General features: G+C 38.6%; 1 protein-coding gene across 5 annotated transcripts in view; it reads left to right on the plus strand.

Moving 5' to 3' along the window:
- The window catches only part of MYO1B (myosin IB), a 201,328-nt gene extending 185,282 nt beyond the window's left edge, over window positions 1-16,046 (plus strand). For 2 of the 5 annotated variants that reach the window (XM_049887720.1, XM_049887719.1), the window contains exons 25-31: window positions 1,096-1,170; window positions 2,188-2,322; window positions 4,260-4,366; window positions 6,708-6,840; window positions 7,423-7,575; window positions 9,062-9,189; window positions 14,636-16,046. In XM_049887720.1, the coding sequence (XP_049743677.1) occupies window positions 1,096-1,170; window positions 2,188-2,322; window positions 4,260-4,366; window positions 6,708-6,840; window positions 7,423-7,575; window positions 9,062-9,189; window positions 14,636-14,759 (855 nt within the window). In that variant the 3' untranslated portion in view covers window positions 14,760-16,046. The remainder of the gene's footprint in view (window positions 1-1,095; window positions 1,171-2,187; window positions 2,323-4,259; window positions 4,367-6,707; window positions 6,841-7,422; window positions 7,576-9,061; window positions 9,190-14,635) is intronic. The other 3 variants (XM_049887718.1, XM_049887721.1, XM_049887722.1) reach the window with 3 other exon arrangements.
- Window positions 16,047-23,645: the final 7,599 nt, after the last annotated feature.

Raw genomic sequence — 23,645 nt, forward strand, 5'->3', positions numbered from 1 at the left:
AGGCCTCAGACAGTTTGGAGCATGCATGTCCTTTCTAAAGGCAACTATACCTACTCTGGCCCATCTAGTCCTTGTCATGTGAGAATGGGGCCCACTCTTGGTAGATCACAGAAAAATGTAAGAGAAATTTGCAATTTGGATTCTTATGTGAAGTTCTTAATTTAAAAAAATACACATATAAAACATTTATTTACAAATTGATTTTGGTTTGCCAGTTGCTAGTTTACAGCCCCTAATGCAGAAATATGTTGAACACGTGCAGTTAAACCCAAAAAACTGAAGACAAAAGAGAAAGGTACAAGATGTTTGAACTACCCAAACAGGCTAGTGTTTTGCTAAATGCTGATTGTCCCCTTTATATCTGGGTGGTAATAAATGTTTTAAATATTTTCCCCTCAATTTCAAAATTTAACTGTCACTCATTTATTCATTTATCCAGCAAACACCTCATTTAGTTCCTGTTATTTGTTAGGCATTAGCATATGAAATAAATACGACAGTGAAGCAAGGAAGAAATACGTAAACTAAAACTATACTGCATGCTCTCAGAGCACTTACAACATCATATTATAAAGTTTGGTAGCAGGAAAGTTGAGAGAAAAATAGTGCAATTAAATGCAAGATAATGGTAGTTTAAAAGCTTCTTTTTAAATTCTTATTTTTAGCCACATTCAGTTCTCATTGTACAGGACTCAAGTCCTATCTTCATATGCAAGGCTTTTGGAAAATGCGATAAAGTTTTTCAGATATTTTTTGCCTTTTAAAAAGAATTTGAAGCAGAAATTACCTTATGTGGTTTTTCTGAAATATATAATTTGTGAAGTGTTGGCAGCTATGCCTGTAAAATGTTTATTGTCAAGTAATCAGGCTCTTTAAAATTTAGGAGGAGGATTTAAAACATCAGAACATTCTGGTATTACCACTTTATGCATCTTCATTCCTTTTTCTCTGATTTAAAATCCACTGTCTGAGTACGTTTCACCTATTCTGCTGCATCAGAAAGGACACTATAAATTTACTTGTTTTACATAGTTTCATCCTTAATTGAGGGGTATCAGCCACATGTTAACCACTGTCATCTGATTCCTTTTTAAGGTACGTAGGGAGTACAGAAAATTCTTCAGAGCCAATGCTGGAAAGAAAATTTATGAGTTTACACTGCAGAGAATTGTAAGTTACTGTTTACGCTTGATATATATGGCTAATTAGTTAGCATTATTAGCACCAACTCAATACAGTGTGACTTCTTCTTTGAGAAAGATTAAATCACATATGAACTGGATAGTAACCTTTTTTATCATCTTCTCAAGAGTTCAGGTAGTATTGTATCAGAAAGAGTTAATTGTAGTCCACATATGTGTAATAAAACATTCATCTTACTGACAGAACATGTTCTGAAGAAAGTAAACCCAAGAAAGCCTAGGTCTTGCCCTGCTAAACTGCCCGTGAGCTGCAGCAGGGCAAGACTGGCAAACAAGTTAGTGGGTGGAAGGGCGAACGAGGGAGACCGTGCAATTCTCTCAGAGGAGTATGTAGTGGCAAGTTGTTCACGTTCTGGAGCCTGCTTACCACTTATTAGATTCATGACCTCGAACAAGTTGCCTAGCTTCTGTGAGCCTCATTTCATCATCTGTAAAATGGGGATAATAATAGCACAAACGTCACAGAGTTGTGAGGATTAAAAGGGAATTATGGTATAAAGTTCCGAGAGCAGTACCTGGCACATAATATTCTAGAGCAGCGATACCCAACAGAACTTTCTGTGATGATGAAAATGTTTTATATCCGTGCGCTGCAGTGCAGTAGCCACCGGCCACATGTGGCTATTAAGCCTTGAAATGTGACTAATGTGACTGAGGAACTTTAGATAACTTTATTTAATTTTAATTTTAATTAGTTAAATTTAAATAGCCACGTGTGACTAGGGGCTCCTTACTTGGACAGTGCAGCTCAGTAGTGTTAGCTGGTGTTAGTATGAGTATTAGTATCACTGTTATTCTTTGCTCAACCATTGGAGTTGATATGGAAAGTTGAAGAGAAACTTCCCAGAGGAGTTAGGAAGTTTTATGGACTAAAACATGCCAAATCCCACTAAAAACTGGTTTGTTTGTTGATCGTGGTATATGTAAATAATATATTTTCTGCTGTATTTTACTAATCTAGTATTTTCTTTCAAACTCAACCCAGGTGCAAAAATACTTCTTGGAAATGAAAAATAAGATGCCTTCCTTATCTCCAATAGACAAGAACTGGCCATCAAGACCTTACCTGTTCTTGGATTCTACTCACAAGGAGCTCAAAAGGATTTTCCACTTGTGGAGGGTAAAAAATGTCTTGCTGTAATTTTTCAGAGACTTACTATCATATTATGAGCGTTTGAGTAATGTTAGGTAAAAGGACATTTTTAACACATTCTTTCTCTGACCTCAAAGAGAATTACTCAAGGACTTTGGTATTTTTGAGCCACGCACTGTACTTGGTTTTCTGTAAGAAACCCTTTAGCAGTCGAGGCATTCCCCGTGGTGCTCTACTCTTGTAGTGGGTGGAAAGGGGAGTGCACAATTGGATTGACTTCCCCCTTCAGGTTCCAGTTGGTTTTAAGTAGTTTAGTTTCTTGTTTCTCTGTTCCCTTTACCTGAGAAATTCTACAGGAGATAGAAATTACAAAATTTGAGCATCTTCAGACAATATAGTTAAACCCTGTAAATTGTATGAGTTTACTTCATAAGATTTATTGGACACACAGGCGTACATATGAACATACACTTTGATAGACTGTAAAAAAAGACTTTGAAGTCTCCAAAGACATTAAAATGTCCTCCACCTAAACTAAAGGGAAGCTGAAAATCTGTCTTACAGTACCTTGTATTTTGGCTTACGTAATTTTATATGAGAGCATAGCGTATGATTTAGGTATTGCCCAGCATGGGGCACATGGGGTACTTGTGTAGATATTGACTTTATTGCAATCACTTAGTTCAGTTGATATATGTAATGCTAAATATATACAAGTGCCAGATGTAATAAAATGATTAAATTGAAGGGCTTGCGTTTAGGAAATGAGCGATCAATGGAAACATCTTCCAGAAAGCTCTTCCCTGCCCAGCAGTATACGCGTGTTCCTTATGCATCAGAATCACAAATATAGAGGGTAACACTGTCGCTAATTGGGGTAATGAATGGTACCAGCATAAGATAGGGAACTAGATTCTGAGTTCTGTCCCCTAACTTAGTGAGTCAGCTTGGCGAGGTTCACCAGTCTCTCAGTTGGTCACCTCCCCTTTTGCGTCTGACATAGAAACTCATTTCAGAGGTAACCACAGGGAGCTGCTAGTGTCAGGGGTCTGCTCTGCTTCTGCTCTCCCGTGCCCCCTGAATCCCACCCTTTCCTCACTGGAATTGAGGGTGGGGCATAAGAGGGCTGTTTATTCCTGAAGGGAGTCTTCCCATGGAAAAGGTGGGCAGCATCACTAACATTTCTTTCTACAGTTATTTCAGTGGTTCCTAACCGTACCTGTAACTGAATTTCTTAGAGATCTCATCTAAAAGTCCTGGCCCTGCCCTTCCTCCCACTCCGTACCTCCTTTCAGCATGGTCTCAGAATCGGGGTGAAGGGGGCATTTCTGAGGCCTCCTTTCGACATTGTAAAATGATGATGGGTTTGGGGACTAGAGGGGGCTTGGATCAGTGTTTTTCATTGCACAGGTCCTAACCCATTTGTGAGTAATGAAATCAATTTAATAGATGACGTCCAGCATTTTTTTAATGAATACAATAGAAAACAGCAGAGTGTATCGTACCTAGAAAGGGCAAATATTGTTTAATAAAGCTTTTGTGTCAGTTGTCAATATGTGCATGTGTGAATATGTGTACTGGGTTGTGATTAACAATGTGCTTCTTACTGTGAATCACTGTAAAAAAGTGTGATAGCCACAAGACTAGAGGATCTCCACAAACTGCCATCATGGGCGGGAGGAAACAGTAGTCTTAGCAGGGCCCATGCCAGCTAGGCCCTTGTGTGTTTTGGAGAAGCAGGCTAAGTTCTGCAATACAAGTAATAGCTTCTGTGACATTTTCCAAGACCAGTTTTTTAAAACCCACAAAGGAAAAATGTTTCACGATTCCTGTTTCAGCCTTTTAAATGAATATTTCGTACATATTCACTCCTATTCTTGTTGCTATTAAATTGGCATACCTAACAGTGGGCGATGATTCATTTAGGAGGGTGATGTTTGCTTTTTTCTTGTCATATTTTACAGTGTAAGAAATACAGGGACCAATTCACAGATCAGCAGAAACTTGTTTATGAAGAGAAACTAGAAGCCAGTGAACTCTTCAAAGACAAGAAGGCTTTATACCCATCCAGGTATTACAGCTTTGCTTTATCCGTAAGCGTTAAAAAGTTCCTCAAATATACTTACAGATATTTTTTAGTAGAGTTTGATATCAGTACTATATGAGTGACTTTTAATTTTGTGAATGATTTTATAGTCAGTTGGATATGAATATGCACATAGACATATTTAAACAATGGTTTCCACAGCCCTACCGAGCTTGGTCAGAATCTCATTTGTAAGATGTATGAAAAGAGTGAGCCCATTTATTACTTTTTGAGCATTGCTTAAGTACTCACCCATGGTGCCCTTTGGTTTGCTAACTCATCGGGGTTGACTTCAGTGGCCTGTGCAACAAGTTCAGTTCCTTTATTGTAAATACCACATACTCAGAAAAAGAAGAACAGGAATTCCAGGTTTACCAAGTGAAGTCCTTGGTAAAGACTGCTTATCTGAATTTTCTTATATCTCCTAAGTTCGTCATTTTCTCCAGAATTCCTATTCCTTTTTCATCTGGTGTTTATAAAAAAGATTGTACAATTTCAAAACAAATGTATAGCAACTTTTAGCATCTCTCAAAGAATAGCCTAGAAATAAAAATGTTATTATATGCTAAGTGTACTCACGTATATTACCTATGTTGTGTGTACATTTTCTGTACCCTTATACACCTTTGAAAGCTCTTCTGTTTAACGGATTACGTGAATAAGTTACCGGGCTCCACTGGTTTAAATATTTTGAATTACACAGCTTCCTTAGTTAGGTTTGTCTGCTTGAGGTGGCACATGGCCCCTCAGCCAGGCATAGTGCCTGAATCCAAAGTGTCCAAAACGGCTATATATAAAGCATATTTAAACAGGGAAATTATCTATATGCTCTCTTCAGCAACTAATTTTATTCACCTTTTTCTTTATACATTTTTAAATTAGAGAGTGACCTTCTTAGCAAACATACCATGTAGATGACTCTTCAGACACAGGAGGGAGAAAAAGACATTTTTGAGGAAACAAATTAAAAGGCCTTTAGCACTTTTTATTATTAAAAACATATTTAAAAATGAGCAAAAAAAAAAAGTTAACGTCAAGCCAAGTCTTTTTTGGGTAGTTTTATCAGTTTATGGGGGTGGTAGCAGGTTTGCCCTACAGCAGCGAGAGAGGCGGAATAAGCTTCCTTCCCACCACTCGGTGACGCAGCAGCAGCTCTTACGGGAGTCGGCCTTTTATTTCATGGGAGCTGTGAAAACACTGACCACCTACGTGAATTTTTCTACCCAGATCCTCCACCCACAGCCCAGGCATTGAAAGTTCTATCTGCAAATCACCAGGACTTTGTAGCTCAAAGTGAAGCTTTTAGTGCCTTTCAAGCAGCAGTTGTTTTTTGTTTTTTTTTTTTGGTGTCTTTGAAGAAGCTCCTTTTTAGATGGTCACCTCACAAGTCTTCAGGAAATTGACAACTTAGTGATAGTGCAAGATTATGCCTTTTGCAAGAATTAGATTGTTTGAAAGAAAACTGCTGTGATTCTGAATGTTTGCCTCCGCCACTTCTGTCCATTTGGGGGCATATCCTAGGAGAATAGCTTGATTCTTCTTTCATGCATTGCCTATTTAGAGCCTTAGTTACCAGGTAATACTAAGTGCTCTGTAGTTTTCTTCTAAAGCGGGTGCTCTGGATCCAGTCTTGCCCGGAATATCTGTGGATTTCCTTGCTGTCTGCAAGAAAATGAAATGTTTCATTGGAACAGGTGATGGTAATTATTTGTGTTCATTCTTGCATTGCCACACATTGTTTAAAGGTATTAATAAATCGTTCACGGGCAGCTGTTACCCTCGTGTTAACGAGTTTGAAAAACCAAGCCAGTTGCCATCAGATCAATTCTGACTCATGGCAACCCTGTGTGTGTCAGAGTAGAACCATGCTTCTTCGGGTTTTCAGTGGCTGATTTTTCAGGAGTGGATTGGCAGGCCTTTCTTCTGAGGCATCTCTTGGCAGACTCAGTCTTCCACCCTTTCAGTTAGCAGCTGAGCACGTTAACCCTTTGCACCACCCAGTGACTCCAACAGATTGGAGAAGGTACCATTTCCTATACATGATACTATGTACTTGAGTCTTAGCTGTGGATCTTGTGATTTTCTTTCCTGATTATCCCATGTGATAAGGTTTTTATACAAGTTCTAAATAATGTCATGATCACATCAAAAAAAATACTTAAGATAATTTTTTTAATATTCACTTTCTAACTTACATTTGGGACTGGTGCAAGTGTAATGTATGAACTATGTAAGATAAATTTGTGTGCAGTTGACCCATTACCTTTTCCCAGCAGTATCTCCCTTTGAAATCATTTCTAATGTATGGGATTTTTTTTCCCTTTAGTGTTGGGCAACCATTCCAAGGAGCTTACCTGGAAATCAACAAGAACCCTAAGTATAAGAAACTCAAAGATGCCATTGAGGAAAAGATCATCATTGCTGAAGTTGTGAATAAAATTAACCGTGCTAATGGGAAGGTAAAATGCTAATTCTGAAGACTGATAAGAAGTATTTATCACCCAAAAGCAAAGTATTTATCACCAAAGAAGGCAGGAAGAGGCAGGCAAACGAGATGGATGGAAATGGGGAAGCCAGGGTGGAGATGGGGAGAGTGCTAACACTTTGAGGAATTGCAGCCAATGTCGCAGAATAATTTGTGTGTGAATTATTGAATGAAAAACTAATTTTCTGTGTAAGCATTCACCTAAAGCACAATAAAATGTTTAAGAAAAAAAAAACAAGTCTTTTATCAGTTGGAAAAGTCTTCCTTAGTTTTCTGAAAGTTAAAATTTGCATTTCATATTCCCTGCAAAGTTAATTGTCAATGGAGCTACTTCCCCTTATTTTTAAGCTCAAGCAGAGTTTTACTTGTTCTCTGAAATTCTTGTAAATTAAAATGTGTTGTCTGTGTTCTTTAGTGTGTACTCAGTTAACATAGTTATGCATGCTGAATGATTGGAATAAAGTGTACATTTCTGTGCATAACTAATGCTTTAAGTTGAAGGACAGTTTTGGGTATTTTTGATAGTTAGTTTTACACCTTTTTCGTTTTGTTTTAGAGTACATCCCGGATTTTCCTCTTAACAAATAATAATCTCCTTCTTGCTGATCAAAAGTCCGGGCAGATCAAGTCAGAGGTTCCTCTGGGAGATGTGACCAAGGTGTCAATGAGCTCACAAAACGATGGCTTCTTTGCCGTCCACCTAAAAGAGGTAAAGTGTCTACTGATTGAAACTTTTCCATGTCTGACTAATCCTGTTACCTGCAGTTTATATATCTTCCTCGCTGGTTTGCAAATTTTGGCTATTTTCACCCATATGTCAAATCTCAGGCTTGATTTTTCAGTAATTGAATAAGGTTAATTGCTTTTATTCACTTGTTCACCTGAGCTCTTTATTTAACTGAGTAGCTTTTGTTTGCACCCACCACAACAGACCATAGTCATGATTTTTGAGACTAACACATAGAAATATTACAATGTCCTAAATTGTGATTCCTCCTGTTGTTTCTTCTGTGTACCAACTTAGCAAATGTCTCCTTGTTCATCTTTAATTTGTGTGTGTGTGTGTGTGTGTGTGTGTGTGTGTGTTTTAAATATTGAATACAACTACAGTAAGATAGCTGCCTAATAATTTTTGCCTGAAGACTTTTGAATGTTCGGCACTTTTAGCTTATAGCCAGTACCCCCTGACTCAAATGGAGTGATTAAGGCTGGAGTTGGTCTCACAACTTTGTGACCTTGGCTGACTTTTGTGTGCCTATCTAATTTCCCTTATCTTTAAAATGGGAATAATAACAGCACCTACTTCATAGCATAAAGATGAGGATTAACTGACGTACTGTATATAAAATGCTTAGCACAGTGCCTGTCATATAATAGTCACTGGATAGTAGCAAATGTTAATTGTATTTCCAGGCCTGTGGCCATTGAGTTGATTCCAACTCATGGCTTAGCTGATTCTAAGCTTAGAAAAACTTCATAAGCTTAGCACAGCTGGTTTTCCCTGCGTGGATCTTAAGTTTAAGGGGCCAAATCAGATTCTAGGACAGTGATTCTTAACCATGATTACACATTAAGACAACCTGGGAAACTTTTAAAAATGCTGATGCCCAGGTCATATCCTAGGCCAGTTAAATCAGAATTTCTCCAAATGGGGCGCAGGCATCAGATTTTTTGAAAATTCACTGAAGTGATTGCTTTGTGCAGCTAGGGGTGAGGCTGCTGCCCTAGGATTTTCACTGGAAGTGGTGCTGCTGTTCTTGTTTGTTTTTTGTTTTTTTAAAACCATATCACTGAGGAATTTTTTAAAACAGCCATTTCAGAATGAGTTACAGGGTTAGGTCAGTGTTTATTAAACTTGAATGTTCGAGCAAATCACCCAAGGATCTTGTTGTGGATTCACGTTCATTGGACCTGCTGTGGAGCCTGAGATTCCGCTTTTCTAACCAGCTCCCAGGTGTTGCTGATGGTGCATCTGGTTCACCGACCAACAGCAAGGGGTTAGGTAACCTCGCTAAAATGCTCCGAGCAAGTAGGAAGAAATACTGCTTTTGTTGTTATTGTTTAATTTGGGAAAAGGGGCTCTAGTCTCCCATGTTTTATAGAGACTGTGTATATATTTACAGGGTAACCTGTAAGCATTTACCTCCTAAGCTGTCTTTGGTCATGGTAGACTGACTCTTGGTTTGCCTTTTAAGGGCTCGGAAGCAGCTAGTAAAGGAGATTTTCTCTTCAGTAGTGACCACCTGATTGAAATGGCCACCAAGCTCTATCGTACAACTCTCAGCCAAACCAAACAGAAGCTCAATATTGAAATTTCTGATGAGTAAGTTCATGTATTGCTTAAGTACACTTTTTCACTGTATTGCTTTAGTTCAGCGGTCTGATCTCAATCATTTCTGTAACAGCTATTTATTAAGTACTGAGTAAGTGCTAGGCATTGTTCTAGGTGATGGATGGGCAGTGAATGAGACTGACCAAGTCCTTGCATTCATACAGCTAATACTTTAGTGGAAGAGACAAATATACACAAAGTAATCAATGGGTGATGTACTTTTGGTTAGTGTTTTAGCCTGGGTTCTCTAGAGAAACAAAACTAGTGAAGCGTATAAATGTATATACCCAAACCAAACCCACTGCCATCGAGTCAACTCCGACTCAGAGAGAGATTTATGTAAAGGAAATGGCTCACATGGTTGTAGAGGTTGCCAAGTGCCAAGTTTGTGGGTTAGGCTGCAAGCTTCTCTTGACTCACATAGCTACAGGGGCTGGCAAAACCAATGTCAGACAGCAGGTCTCTGGCTTGCAGGCTGCGGAAGCTCAGGAATCCCCAGATTGGCTGGTAAGCTGCTAGCTTAAGTCCCAAGAACCGGCGAGCAGATGAACAGGAGCCAGCTGCAAGATCCCAAGCAAGCAAAAGCCAGTAAACTTTGCCAGAAAGTCCACCTATATTGGATACAGTCCACACCCCCAAGGAAACTCTTTCAACTGAATGGCTGCTCATAATGGACCTCATCATGGAGGTTATCATATTACATCAGATCTCATTATGGATGTAATTGCATCATTACTTAGCTACCAAACTACATCCTAACTGCCAAACCACTAAGAATCATGGCCCAGCCAAGTTAACATATAACCTTAGCCATCACAGTGACAAGTGCTATGGGGGAAAATAGCAAGTTAAGGGTGAGAGTGACAGTATGACAGTATAAGGTGACATTTGAGTCGAGGGTACAATCTCAAATCAAGTAAGGGAATGAGCTATGCAACAATCTGGGAGAGATACCTTCCAGGGCAGGGGGACAGGAGGTGCAAAGGCCCTGGGATGGGAGTTAGCTTTATGGCAGAGTGAGAGGGTGATGGTAGGAGGAGACCCTGGAGAGACGTAAGGGCTAGCTGTGTAGAGTTGAGTAGCTGCAGCAAGGAGTTGAGATTTTACTGAGAATAATGGAGGCCATTCTAGGTTTTGAGTACAGCTGTGGCATGATCTGTTTTATGCTTTTCAAAGATCTCTGTGGCTGCAGTATGGAGAATAAGCATAGAGAGGTAAGAATTGAAGCAGAGAAACTAGTTAGGAGACTGTCAGAGGTATCTAGGGTAAGGACAATGCAGTTTAGGCTGGGCTGTGAGTAGGAGGTGGTGAGAAGTAGTGGGATTCCACTTGTAATTTGGGGAAGGAAACCAAGAGGACTTATTAACAGTTCGGGTGTTCAGTTTTGAGCCTAAATGCTGGTGCCATTTAGTGCAGTAGGTAACACTGAGAAAAGAGGGTTTGGGAGCGGAAGGGCATGGAGTGAAATCAAGAGTTCTGTTGTGGATGTGTTAGGTTTGAGATGACTGCTATTTTTTTTCCACATATAGGCAAGTAGAGTTATAAAATAAGCATACTCTGTTGACAAGGGTTTATTAGCATCAAGAGTGGTATAAAATTGAAAAATGTACTCTTTTTTCTTCATATTAGAGTCTTGGTTATAGAGGCTGTATTGGCATGTTTGTACTTGTATACATCCTACATTTGCATATCAGTGTGAGATTGAATGAATCTGTTACAGTATTAATTGATTAGTTTTCAGTAGGTTGATTACTACCTGCTTGTATACTTCTTAAGGAGCCCTGGTGGCACAGTAGTTAAAGCACTCAGCTGCTAACTGAAAGGTTGGCAGTTGGAACCACCAGCGTTCGGAGGAATAAAGATGTGACAGCCTGCTTTCATATGGATTTACAGCCTTGGAAACCCTACAGGGCAGTTCTCTGCCCTTACGGGTCACTGTGAGTCAGCGTTGACTCTGATGGCAATGGGTTTCATTTTGTTTTGTATACTTTTGTGCATGTGTAGTAAAAATTCCTATAATCAAATTGCTCAGGAAATGATTTTTATTTTCTATTTAAAAATTTGCCAACCTATCCTATTTTGACTCTCCCTAAAAGTCCTTCTAAAGTAAATTCTTATTCCTGCCCCATTTGTAAACAAAACCGTCTTTGATGTGTTAGGATTCACAGCGTCTTAGATTCTTATTGTACAATAAGAGGGTCATTACAGGTTGGGTGGGAGATTCTGCTCTATGTATATACTCCACGTTGCAAATGGCTGTTTGGATTAAATAATTTTTGTCATTTCATCCTTTCTCATAAAATAGAGAATATTAGGAAAAAAAAAAAAAAACGACTGGTTAGGTTCCAGTTAATTGAAGTTTTAACCTGTTAGGGTCTGTTAGAGCTATAAACTCCCTTTAGTTGAAGTTTTTTATAATATGAGATGCTGGGCTTCTGTTCTGCTGTGACTGCTAATTCCTACTCATTATTGGAAGAATATATGTGTCTTCCGGACAGCTCTTCCCTATATGGATGAAGCAGCCTCATAGTTGGCCTGGTATCTTAGTTATCCAGTGCTGTTATAACCGAAATACCACAAGTGGGTGGCTTTAACAAACAAATTTATTTTCTCACAGTTGAGGAGGCTAGAAGTCAGAATTCAGGGTGCCAGCTCTAGGGGAAGGCTTTCTCTCTCTGTTGGTTCTGGAGGAAGGTCCTTGTCTCCTCTGAGCTTCTGCTCCAGGCATTCTTCATGTGGTTTGGCATGTGTCTTCCCCCATCTCTCCTCTGCTCACTTGTTGAATCTCTTTTATATCTCAAAAGAGATTGACTCAAAATACACCCTACACTGATCCTGCCTCATTAACATAACAAAGACAACTCATTCCCAGATGGAATTATAACTATAAGCATAGAGGTTAGGATTTACAACACATATTTTGGAGAGGCTTGATCCAATCCATAACACTTAGTACATTAATAAGGCCATCTTTACAGAGAAAAGAGCACACCAAAATCAGACCACAAAGGCCTGCTGCTTTCAAGCATTTCACAAACTGGTGTTCTTGGAGCACTGCTTTTGCAGGCTGTTAATAACAGTGTGCTGTGAAAAATACCTGTTCTCTGGTGGAAATCTAAATTCTGTACTACAGGACTTGTTTTTCCAGTTGTTGTTGAATCAGCTTCTGACTCATGATGTCTTCATGTGTTGTACTGTGCCCTGAAGTGCTTTTGATGGCTGATTTTTTTGGATGTAGATTGCCAGGCCTTTCTTCCAAGGTGCCACTGGGTGGACTCGAAACTCCAACCTTTTGGTTAGCAGCTGATGCATAAACCATTTGCACCACCTCTTGTCACACATTGTGACTTTCCTGAGGGCATTCAGGAGGATAGAATGTGTTGTGTTTCCTAAATATACTCAACCGCCGACCTCCTACAGTGACTCGCATAGTTTGTGTTCAGAGGCACATAGTTCAGGGAACACGGAGGGGGAATTACGCTTCCGGGTTGCAGAGACACTGCCATGTCACTCAGAATTGTGATATACTGAATGCCATAAGCCTTCAGTAAACTTCATCATCAGGGTGAAGTTTTATAATGTGGCCACTTTTTAAGAAAAAAAAGAAAATGGAAACTTTAAACCATTCCGTAACACCTTTCCTTCTCCAATTCCTAATTAATGGTTAATCTCATAATAATGAAATAGATGATGGAAACTTCCATAGCACCCGTGAGTCCATCCCCAGGCAGTACAGGAAGCCTGCAGAACTAGGTTCTAGTGCACTCTGTTTCATAGCCCCCGGAGCTCTTAAACAGAGATTATAAATTGCCATAGAGAAAATTAAATTAAAATTTTTTATTTTCCCAAACCCATGGGTAGGAGTGCCCATGCCTGTGTTTATCAACCCTAAGTGGCTTTACTCCACTTTATTGCTGCTGTGTAGAATTAGTGTTGTAAACAGCATGTAGTTTGGTGATTAAAGCCTTCCTCAGTGTATCCTTTTCAGGAGTACGAGTAGTTATTCCAACAAGCCCGATTTCTGTAATTATTATGGACAAACTTGATGACCGTTTATGGAAGGAGAGTCGAGGTCTGAGTAACTTAGTGCAGGTTTAACCTGCACACGTAGAAACGAGAACTGGTGTCATTGAGAGCACATTCTCAGCTGCCTGTGATTCCTAGTCCTGAAACTCCCAAACTCCTTAATCTGCGAATAGACAGATTGCATTTTAAGGATCTGTCTCATAGGGTTTCTAAGTAGCACCTGGTGGATTTGAACTGCCTACCTTTTGATTCGTTGCTGTAGCTCCTAACCACTGTGCCACCAGGGTTTCCTAATGTAGTGATAGAATTTTTAAAAAATGTTTTATATATATATAACCAGCTGCCATCGAGTTGATTCTGACTCATAGCAACCCTATAGGACAGAGTAGAACTGCCCCATAGGGTTTCCAAGGAGCGCCTGGTAGATTCTAGCTGCCAACCTTTGGGTTAGCAGCCAAACTCTTAGCCACTGTGCCACTAGGGTTTCCGTATATATATATATATATATATACACACACACACATATACACACACACACATACATGTATATAGCATGCATATGTGTATGTATGTATATATGTGTGTGTGTGTATATATATATATATATACCCAAACCCATTGCTATCGAGTTGATTCTAACTCGTAGTGACCCTACAGAACAGAGTAGAACTCTCCCGTAGGGTTGCCAAGGCTGTAAATTTTTACAGAAGGAGACTGCCACATTCTGAGGAGTGAAATTGCTGGCCTTGCGATTAGCAGAGCAGCACTTAACCACTGTGCCAACAGGGCTCCTGTTTTATATATACATATAACATGCATAGTATTTACATATTATATTTATAATTACGATAAACAAATATATGTATTTAGTATTCATTAGAAAAATAGAAGTGCCACATCAAACTGATGATTTTATCAATGTTGTTGCATAGATAATAGCTATTTTGAGATACATTCATGTAGATTAAAAGTAACTTCTAGCATAGTGTGTGGATGTGACAAAAATTGTGTAGGAAATATGTGAATGACATTTGAGAAACCATAGTCTAGAGAGTCTCTAAGACCCCAAGACCCCTGCTTACTCTGAAATTATTTCATTTTCTGAATTCGTCAGTAATTCAATAACACTCCTACATGTTGGTCTTCCTATTTGAAACATGGCAATAATTATTCTTAGTTTTTTCTTACCTTATTGGAATATGAAGAATTAATGAACTTCCATTTACTTAGGGCTGAATGATGGCTGTTGGAAGGAAAATGCAGTGTAGTATATAATGATGTAATTTTGCTCACAGAAGCACTAATGGAAAGGGGTAATGCTTATAAAGATCAATATCCATTTTTAAAAAAGGCAGTCAGTGTAGTCATCAGTTGTGTGTATTCTTTAATTTCTTTTATTCTTTTCTCCTAGGTTTCTGGTACAGTTCAGACAGGACAAAGTGTGTGTGAAGTTTATTCAGGGCAACCAGAAAAATGGGAGTGTCCCAATGTGCAAACGAAAAAACAACCGGCTCCTTGAAGTTGCTGTCCCCTAACTGGCACCTGCTCTCTGCGGTCATGGACTTGTTTCTTTGTAATAGTGCAATGAGTTTTGTTTTGTTGGGGGTTCATTGTATGTTTGGGAATTGCCAAAGGCTAATACTGTTAGAGTCCCTTGGCAAATAAAAATATTTGACTAATCAATTTCTATTATTGGAATAGTTTTAACCCTTAAAGTATGTATTTTGTCCAGGGGCAGGATTGTAGAAACTAACCATGTCTGGGCCATGCCATATGTGTTCTTTTCTTAAGTCATCATGTTAGACCTATGTTCTGTAAACCGACATATTACTTATAAATCATTAATGCATCTAAGTATAGAAAATGGTCTTAAACATTCATTCATCAAATATTTATTGAATGCCTACTCTGTGTTAGGCACTGTGCTAAATGGTATAAAAACTTATTAGGACCTTTTTTATTATTATTATTATTATTCTTTTTTAAGGCCCTTACATTCTGGCTGATTTGTGCTCATTTAACTAGGGCCAAGAGGGCTTGAAAATGTTGAGACCAAAACAGTGATTGTTAATGACAGCATTCTTAGGAACCCTGTAGTATGATCTTTAACAATATATACTTCAAGAAGGGCTCGTCCTAGGAAGGAATCAAAATCTATGACTGGGTATAATGCCTCCACTGTGGTTTCTGTTTGAAGAAAGAAAACTGACATTTGAACAAGACTTTGAATTTATTGAGATCTCTCATAATTGCTTTTAATAGTAGAAAAGAAAATCATTCTTGTTTTAGAAAGAGTGACAGGAGCAGTCTACTAAGATGTTTTCCTGTTTCTGGTTAACATCAGATATGATCTTAGATAGGCTACTTTCTGCAGAGTGTTTTCACCCTGATTTAAGTGGATATTTTCAACAACTAGGATGTAGTGGCAGGCGTTCTGTACGATGTGCAATATAACATCCAAGATATTTTTTGGAAAGTTTTATTTATAATATACATTTTTGTATGAGAGAGGTGATTTGTACAGGGTGCATATTTTAATCAAGGATAAAAAATAAGTTCGTGTTAATTTGCAGGGCTTTTTTTCTTTTTCTTTTTCAAATTTCCAGTAAGGATTATTTTGGAAACTACATCTTAAACCTTGGGATCAAATTGTTTCTTATTTGGGAAGATAATATATATACATTGGTATTATGTTAAATAATAAACTTGTTCTAATTTGCTGGCATTTTCTGGATCATAACCGTATTTTTGTATTTCAAGCTATTTTCTTATGTTGTACATCATGTATTGTCACTCGGAAAGGCTTTACAGTCCAAACATTATATGTTCTCTGTATAATTGAATTTCATCTATCTTTTATAAACTAGAAACATTCATTGAAAGTATTTTCTGGGGAATTTCTTTTGATTTTTATACTTAAAAATGTTCACATAAAGAAGTTCTTGGAAGCTTTTGTGTTTATTGGCACAGGTAGAAGGTATAGTTGCTTTCTTATAGTCCTTGCCAACATATGCCTACAGTAGTAGGTTCATGGTTCCTGATATAGGTAAGTAGAAATTTGGACTGAGAGTTTTCTTTTTTAACTGTTTTTTAATATGTAGTAATTTACTTTGTCCGACAAGTAAAAAGGCATACAATAAAAATTCTCCATCTCACTAGTCATCCAGTGTTCACACCCTATAAAGTTAACTGTTGTTTTAGCTGCTGTTCTATTACTTTATGCATATGCTTGCCAGAGCATATAAAAATATAGATTATTATCTTCTTCCTTTTAGTTGATAAAAGCTATGATAGTATACACAGTGTTCTTTCCTTTAGCAGAATATTATAAAGAGCTCTTCATTCTTTTAACAGCAGCATAATCATCCATGGCATGGGTACACTGTGATGTGTTTAACCAGTTCCCTCCTGATGATCACTGGGTTGTTTCCTGAAAGGAAGTTGAAGTCCAAGATGGAGAGGGCCGGTATTCCATGGGTCTACTTGTTAAATTTTCCCAAATACCTTATGTGCAGACAGTTTATTGAGATGGTTAACAGCAATGTATTTTCAAAAGTTAATTTCCAATAGAGAAACCATTTAATCCACAAACTTCATGGTCTGTTCTGAAAGGATTTAAAACAGATCTACAAAGTAGTTTTAAATAAGAATATTTTGCATGTACTTATCCCTTAAACAGTATTATCACTGGAGTATTAAGTAATTTGCTTATTGTGCAACTCATTCTAGGTGGATTTTGACTTTGTTGTTGTTGCTAGTGCTGTCAAGGCAATTTTGACTCATAGAGACGCCATGTGACAGAGGAGAACTGCCTCGTAGGGTTTTCTAGGCTGTAATCTCTATGAGATCAGATCAACAGATCTTTCTCCGGTAGAGCCGCTGGGTAGGTTCGAACCACCAACCTTTCAGTTACCAGTCGAGCACTTAACTGTTTGCACCACCAGGACTCCTATTGACTTTACTTGGTGGGAAAGGTCTGCTGAACCTCACCCAAAAGCATCCTTAGGTGCCAAGGTGAGATTAGCCTCCTTAGAGTTCCCTAGACCAAGGCAGCCACTTGGAGAGAGTGTCCTGGACCAATACCAATGGAAGGGAGAGCTCTTTGATCTACCGTGGTGCCCCCCTTGCCTTTCCACTGTAGCAAGCCAACAATTGAAAAAATGCAATTGCTGAGGGAAACTATTTTCAACTTATAAATAGAAAACTAAACCCTAGTTCTCAATCCTGAGGCTCGGGTTGCCTGCCCCCAGAGGAGCCTAAACCATTTCCTTTTTGGAAGCCCTTCACATTCACCATATGAGAAGAGCAGTGATAACCTAACCACACTAGAAATGAGAGAGCTGCCACAATTCAGGAACCAATTGTAGTGTTTCCCAAAATGTCACCGAGAGTCAATCTATGTCAAAATCACAAGGAATGCTGGTTTTAAAAATCAAAACCATGCAGATTCCTGGATTTTACCCACTGAATCAGAATCCCCAGCAGGAGAGTTTGAGAATAGGCATTTTAAAGGAAATCTCTAGGTGATTCATGGACGTTAAAGTTTGAGAACCACTAAGAACATTACTAGAGCCTCCCTGTAGCTACGTACAGCAATCTATGTTAACGAGTCCTCCAGGTGATTCTGATACACACCCAAATGTGAGAACCACAGTTCTAGAACTTCTCTGCAGCTGCACACAGGATCACCTACCCCTGGGTGCCTAACTAGAGACGTTACTGATAACTCTAGCATCACCCTGTTTCAGTGGCTGAGCTCAGAATTTCTGTCATTGTCCTGCAGTGGAGAATTAAAGTATTGTTGGCATACTCCAGAATGCCTGTATACCGTGGCCTGGTCACACAGCTCTAACCTGTTACCAACCTCCACTTAGTTCCCTAGCCCCTACCTAGCGTGATTCTAGGTCTAGACTTACAGGTGTTGTGTTTGAAAAAGCTAGAGAGGTAATGGGTACCAACAATCAGAGTATGAGAGTTGCCAGGGCATGCACTGTGGTTGATAAGAGTTACCGTTAACTTTGACTTCCATCTGCCATAGGGCAAGAAACATGCAAATAGTTATTCTCGAATAGCAGACTGGTTACCATTTTGTAGTTCACACTCTTGGAATAATCACGTGGACCCAGTACCCAGATACAAAGCCTTCAGCTAAAGTCTTCATACCTTTTTGCTCATACCCCAGGGATGATGGGAATGTGTCTATAATTACAAAGCCAAGACCAAGGGTTCTAAGAATCATTGACATATTGTCAGTATTGAGGATTTGCCTGAAATCTAAGAGAATGAACTACTTTATTATGGTACCATTTTAATTAACGTACTGAGTGAGAACTTTCAAGTTCATATAAGGTATATATTACCTTACATGAGGTAAGGTATTTCTTAGGTTCTTTGAAATCTTCAAATAGCAAGTACTCTTTCTAAAAGGTGTGTGTTGCGTGGGGCAAGGTGTGATAAAATCCTTAATGTGTGTATTCTTAAATTTTGACCAGAATGAATTGTAGTAAGAGCCTTTGTTTTTAAGCTGGACATTGTTTTAATTAAAGTATGTCACTCAGATTCACTAAAACAATTAGAGGGGTGAAAGGGAGAGAAAAGAAAGGACAGTAGTTTTGCTCTTTCCTCCTGGTAAGAAAAAAACAGCTGTGAGTTTCCTTTGTTCATTTAAAGATGTTATTATGTTGAGAGTTTATTATCATTGGAATGGCTCTTTCTTTGGATCTCACTTTAATAATTCCATTATGTGCTCCTTCATTCTCAGGTTTTATTAGCTCAGCCCTAGAAAGCCATGGTCTTGATGAGCTGGCATTTGCTTTCTGGTCTCATCAACTTCTATTCCAATAGCCACACAGTAGAAAATTGTTTTTGAGTTTGTTTCCGCCAAATCTTGGAATGTTTGCCTCATTCTCTTTGGTTTGAGGATAATTTTCAAAGTCTGGAGTTAATCACAGTATACAAAAGCCAATCTCTTCCTTATTAACATTTTTTTCCCCCGCTTTTAGTGTGGTAGCCAGATCCCCTTTGCTCAGTTCCGTAAAATTCAACAAAAATCTACGCTTGTAACCTTGGAAAATAGCCTCAACCTCTCAGTGTTTTAAGGAGGAAGCTGGGAACAGAATTTAATTTCCATATTCACCCAAAGGTCCGGCAGTACTGAGGGAAAGGAGCAGATCAGCCATTTTCTGTTTAGTATGTGAACCACCATGTCATTTCACTTACTTATACTCTTACCTTACTTATATCCTGATTTGCTTTCTTTTTCTCTCTCTTTCCATTATTTATTAATGGATCTGTTATATTCTTTTTTTCTTCCAATATGTGTGCTTTTTTTGTGTGTGTGTGCTGATTGTATTATGATGAATGTTTTTATTTTCTTCATTGTTTTCCATTGGGGGTTAGTAATAGTGTTATCCTACTTCATTTAAAAAAATAATAATAATGTGTTTTTGGTGAAGGTTTACACAGCAGTCTAGGTTCCCTCCCAATTCCTACACAAGTTCGGTGACATTGGTTACATTCTTCACAGTGCATGAACATTCTCATCCTTGTTTTATGCGGTATGTTTTTAATGGTATACATCAGAAATGTGCACAAATCATAAATATACCTATCAGTAAATTTTTGTACAGTGAACACACCCATGTAACTAACATCCATAAAGCACCCCAAAACAGCACCCAGATGCCCCTTTCTCCATCCCAGTCATAACTCCCCTAAAAGTAACTGTTGTTTTCTAGTACCATATATTAATATTGCCTATTTTTAACTTTATATAAATGAAATCGTACGGTACAACTCTTCTGCCTGGCGTCTTTCTCTGAATGTTTTAATTGTGAAATTCATTCATGTGGCATGTAGCAAAAGCTTGTTCGTTCTCCTGACTGTATACTTCATTTGTGGATACACTAAAATTTTATAATACATTTTACTGTTAATGGCTGTTGTGCAGACTTCTGCTGTGAACATTCTTGTACGTGTCTTTTGCTGAGTATATGTACACATTTTTGTAGGATATGTGCCTGGAAGTAGAGCTGCTGGGTTATAGGGTAAGCATTCAGTTTTTTAGATTCTGCTATGCTGATTTCCGAGGGAATCGTACCACAGCGGTGTTTTAGGGTTGCATTTGCTCTACATCTTACCATGCTTAGTACTGTCACTGTTTTAAATTTTAGGCCTGGGGCAGGGTAAAGGGGGATTGTTTAGCTTTAATTTGCATTTCCTTGATGACTAATGGAAACCCTGGTGGCATAGTGGTTAAGAACTTGGCTGCTAACCAAAAGGTCCAAAGGTCCAAAGTTCGAATACTCTGCTCTTTGGGGCAGTTCTACTCTGTCCTATAGGTCACTATGAGTTAGAATCAACTTGACTGATGGCAAGGTTTTTTTTTTTTTTGATGACTAATGAGCTTGAACACGTGTTCATTTTCAATACTGGCCATTTGGGTGTCATTTTTTGTGAAGTGCCTGTCCAAGTATTTTGCCAGTTTTTCCTGTTGGAGTTGTCTATCCTCTTGTTGATTTGTGGTTCTTTATATGGATTTGAGACCTTTATCAGATACATGTATGGCATATGTCTTCTCACGGTGCGTGGTTATTTTCTTACTCTCTTACCAGTGTCTTTTGGTGAACAGAAATTCTAGTTTAATATAGTCCAGTTTATCAGATTTTTTTCCTGTATGGTTAGTACTTTTGGTTTCCTGTGTGAGAAGTATTTGGTTACCAAAGTTTATGATGATCAGCTGTTTCTTTAGAAACTTTATTGTTTTACCTTTCACATTTAGATCTTCAATCCCACCTGGAATTAGTTTTCTTGAATGATGTGAGGTAGGGGGCAAGATTCATTCCCCCTCTCCCCCACCATGGTATCCAGTGGACCCAGCACCTTTTATTGAAAAGGCCATCCTTGCCCCACTGTGTTCTGGATTCTTCCTTCTATTACATTGATTTACTATCCTTGGATTGATACCGTTTTTGTTGTTCGCTCCCATGAAGTTGGCTCCCAATTCATGGCAGCCACATGCACAATGAACAAAAACACTGCCCAGTCCTTTGCCATCCTGTTGAATAGTTGCAGATCAGAATGTTGTGATCCATAATCCACAGGGTTTCCATTGGCTGATTTGTAGAGTAGATAGCCAGGCATTTCTTTCCAGTCCAGCTTATTCTGGAAGTTCAGCTGAAACCTGTTCGGCATCGTAGCAGTGCAAGCCTCCACTGACAGATGGGTGTTGACTGCACATGAGGCGCACTGGCTGAGAAACAAGCCCAGGTCTCTTGCATGGAAGCCAAGAATTCTGCCGTTGGACCACCAATGCCCCCATTGTGTTGATACTAAACTGTATTAATTATTGTACCTGTGTTTCATGTTGGCTTAGTCTTTGAGAAGTGAAATTCATAACTCTTGTTTTACTAAGAAGGCCTAAGCTCTTTTGGTAGTAGAGGGGAGAAAAAAGCATTGAAAGTAATAAATACACATTTTCAGGTATTTGGGGTAGTAAATTAAAGTTTTTATATGAGCATAAAATCAGCTTTTCCCTTTAGCCACAGGGATTTGAGCATGGGAATGTCTAATGGGATCATATGAGGAAAATATTAGATGTTTCCTTGAAGTAAATTAATGACTTCTAATGTGACATTTTGGGTTTTCCATTGACTCAGTGGTTTCTATCCATATTACTAATCATCATTTTAAATTTTCCGTAAAGTCTTCCTAAAATTACTGTCTTATGTAAGCGCATGTGAATGATATTTTTCTCTTTGAGGTAAGACGGCCTGCTTCCCTCTCTTGGATTCGGTTCTTTTGATGCTGGATAAGGAGAGACCTCTGAGGGTTTTCCTGATTTGTAAATTTTACAATGGGCTGTCTTGTACAATGGTAGTAGTTTATGGGGGGAGGCCAGTGGGGCTGGAAGTGGGGCCTGAATCTTCATTCAGCCTCTCTAATACTCTACCCACTTGTAAAATAATTTTTTAATTATATATTTAAAAACAGTTTTTTTCTAAATCATTTCTGGTTATCACCCAGTCCATTATTGTGTGCAGTTCTCAGCTAGTTAAATTAAGAATTGTCTTTCCTAAAATAATGTCTGCAAGCTCAGCTTTCCTGAAGTTGGGATTTTAATTGACAGGAACAGCACCAAAAAGGCAGATTAATTTTTTTAGTAGCACTAAAGGCATATACGTCATTTTTTTTTTTATGAGTGGCAATTTATAGGCAAAGGAAACATGTTTAACTTACTCATAGGTAACAATAAGAATCAATTGACAAGAAAGGTAAGCATATCTATAAATCAAGTAGGAAGGGCAGTGGATGGAGTTATCAAAGCATTCATGGTAGAAAATAAAAATTTCCCTCCATTCTTCAGAAACCTGAAAGTAGTCCTTCAGCCACCATACACTGCAAATTCACCTTTGTTTATTCAACAACGTCATTTATTTGGTAACATTGCCATTCTGTTTTTTCCTAAATCCTAACTTCTTGGATTTTTTTTCCTTTTAGTTTAACTTCTGGGATGAGATAGTGTCGTATTTAAACAGAACAATCATCAGTACTCATTCTCCTTGAGGTAACCCCTAAAATGACCTGAAAATGAGTTGCCTGAAGCTTGAACACAGCATTTTTAGAATCGAAGCTCTTAGAGGATAGGACTGTGTCTACTCACTAGGTCTCAGTATTGTTTTATTCCAGTGAAACTAATACTTTCCAATGGAGGGAAATGAAATAAGTGTCTCTTTAGATGGCCAATCTGGCATGTGTGAGAGTCACATGCAAAAAAGGGCTTTACGAGTTCAGTGCTGGCAAACATGCCACTTATGCAGGAGGGGACAAAACCTACTTTTGGTGTCATTTTGTAGCATTTGGGTAGCTGAGCCAAAAAGGAAGATGTTCATGGATCTTGATGTTCCTTGTTGGAAAACACCTTCACTTTAGTTTTGAATCTGAACGGGGCAGAAGTTCTCATGTCTGGGTATTGTTGTACACAAACACGGCACAGATTAATGTAGAGGTCCAGGAAATGGCAGAAGTTAAAATCTATAGTCTTTTTGATCACGCCTGTGCCTGTTTGGTAACAGCTGTCTTTACTTCCTAGCACAAGTTGGACTTGGATCTGAAAAAGAAATGGGATCTGGTAACATGAAAGCACTTGGGAGCCGTCGCTGAAACATTATTAAAGGGAAAGGAAATCCACCCACCAACTTGTTCTTTCCACTAGAAAAAATACCTCACAGATGAAGATGCCATGTGTGGTGTCTTGAACTGCCCCCAAACCACACCAGACACACAGGCAAAGTTTGAAAGAATTTACTTCGGAAGTGCGGTTTGATATGTACAGATACACACATCATTCATGTCCTTATCTAAAGATGCCGTTTCTGATGGGCACATAGGAAAACTGACAGTCTACTCTACTATCCCAGATT

Source organism: Elephas maximus, chromosome 6 (assembly GCF_024166365.1).
Source record: "Elephas maximus indicus isolate mEleMax1 chromosome 6, mEleMax1 primary haplotype, whole genome shotgun sequence".
In the NCBI taxonomy this organism is placed as follows: Eukaryota; Metazoa; Chordata; class Mammalia; order Proboscidea; family Elephantidae; genus Elephas; species Elephas maximus.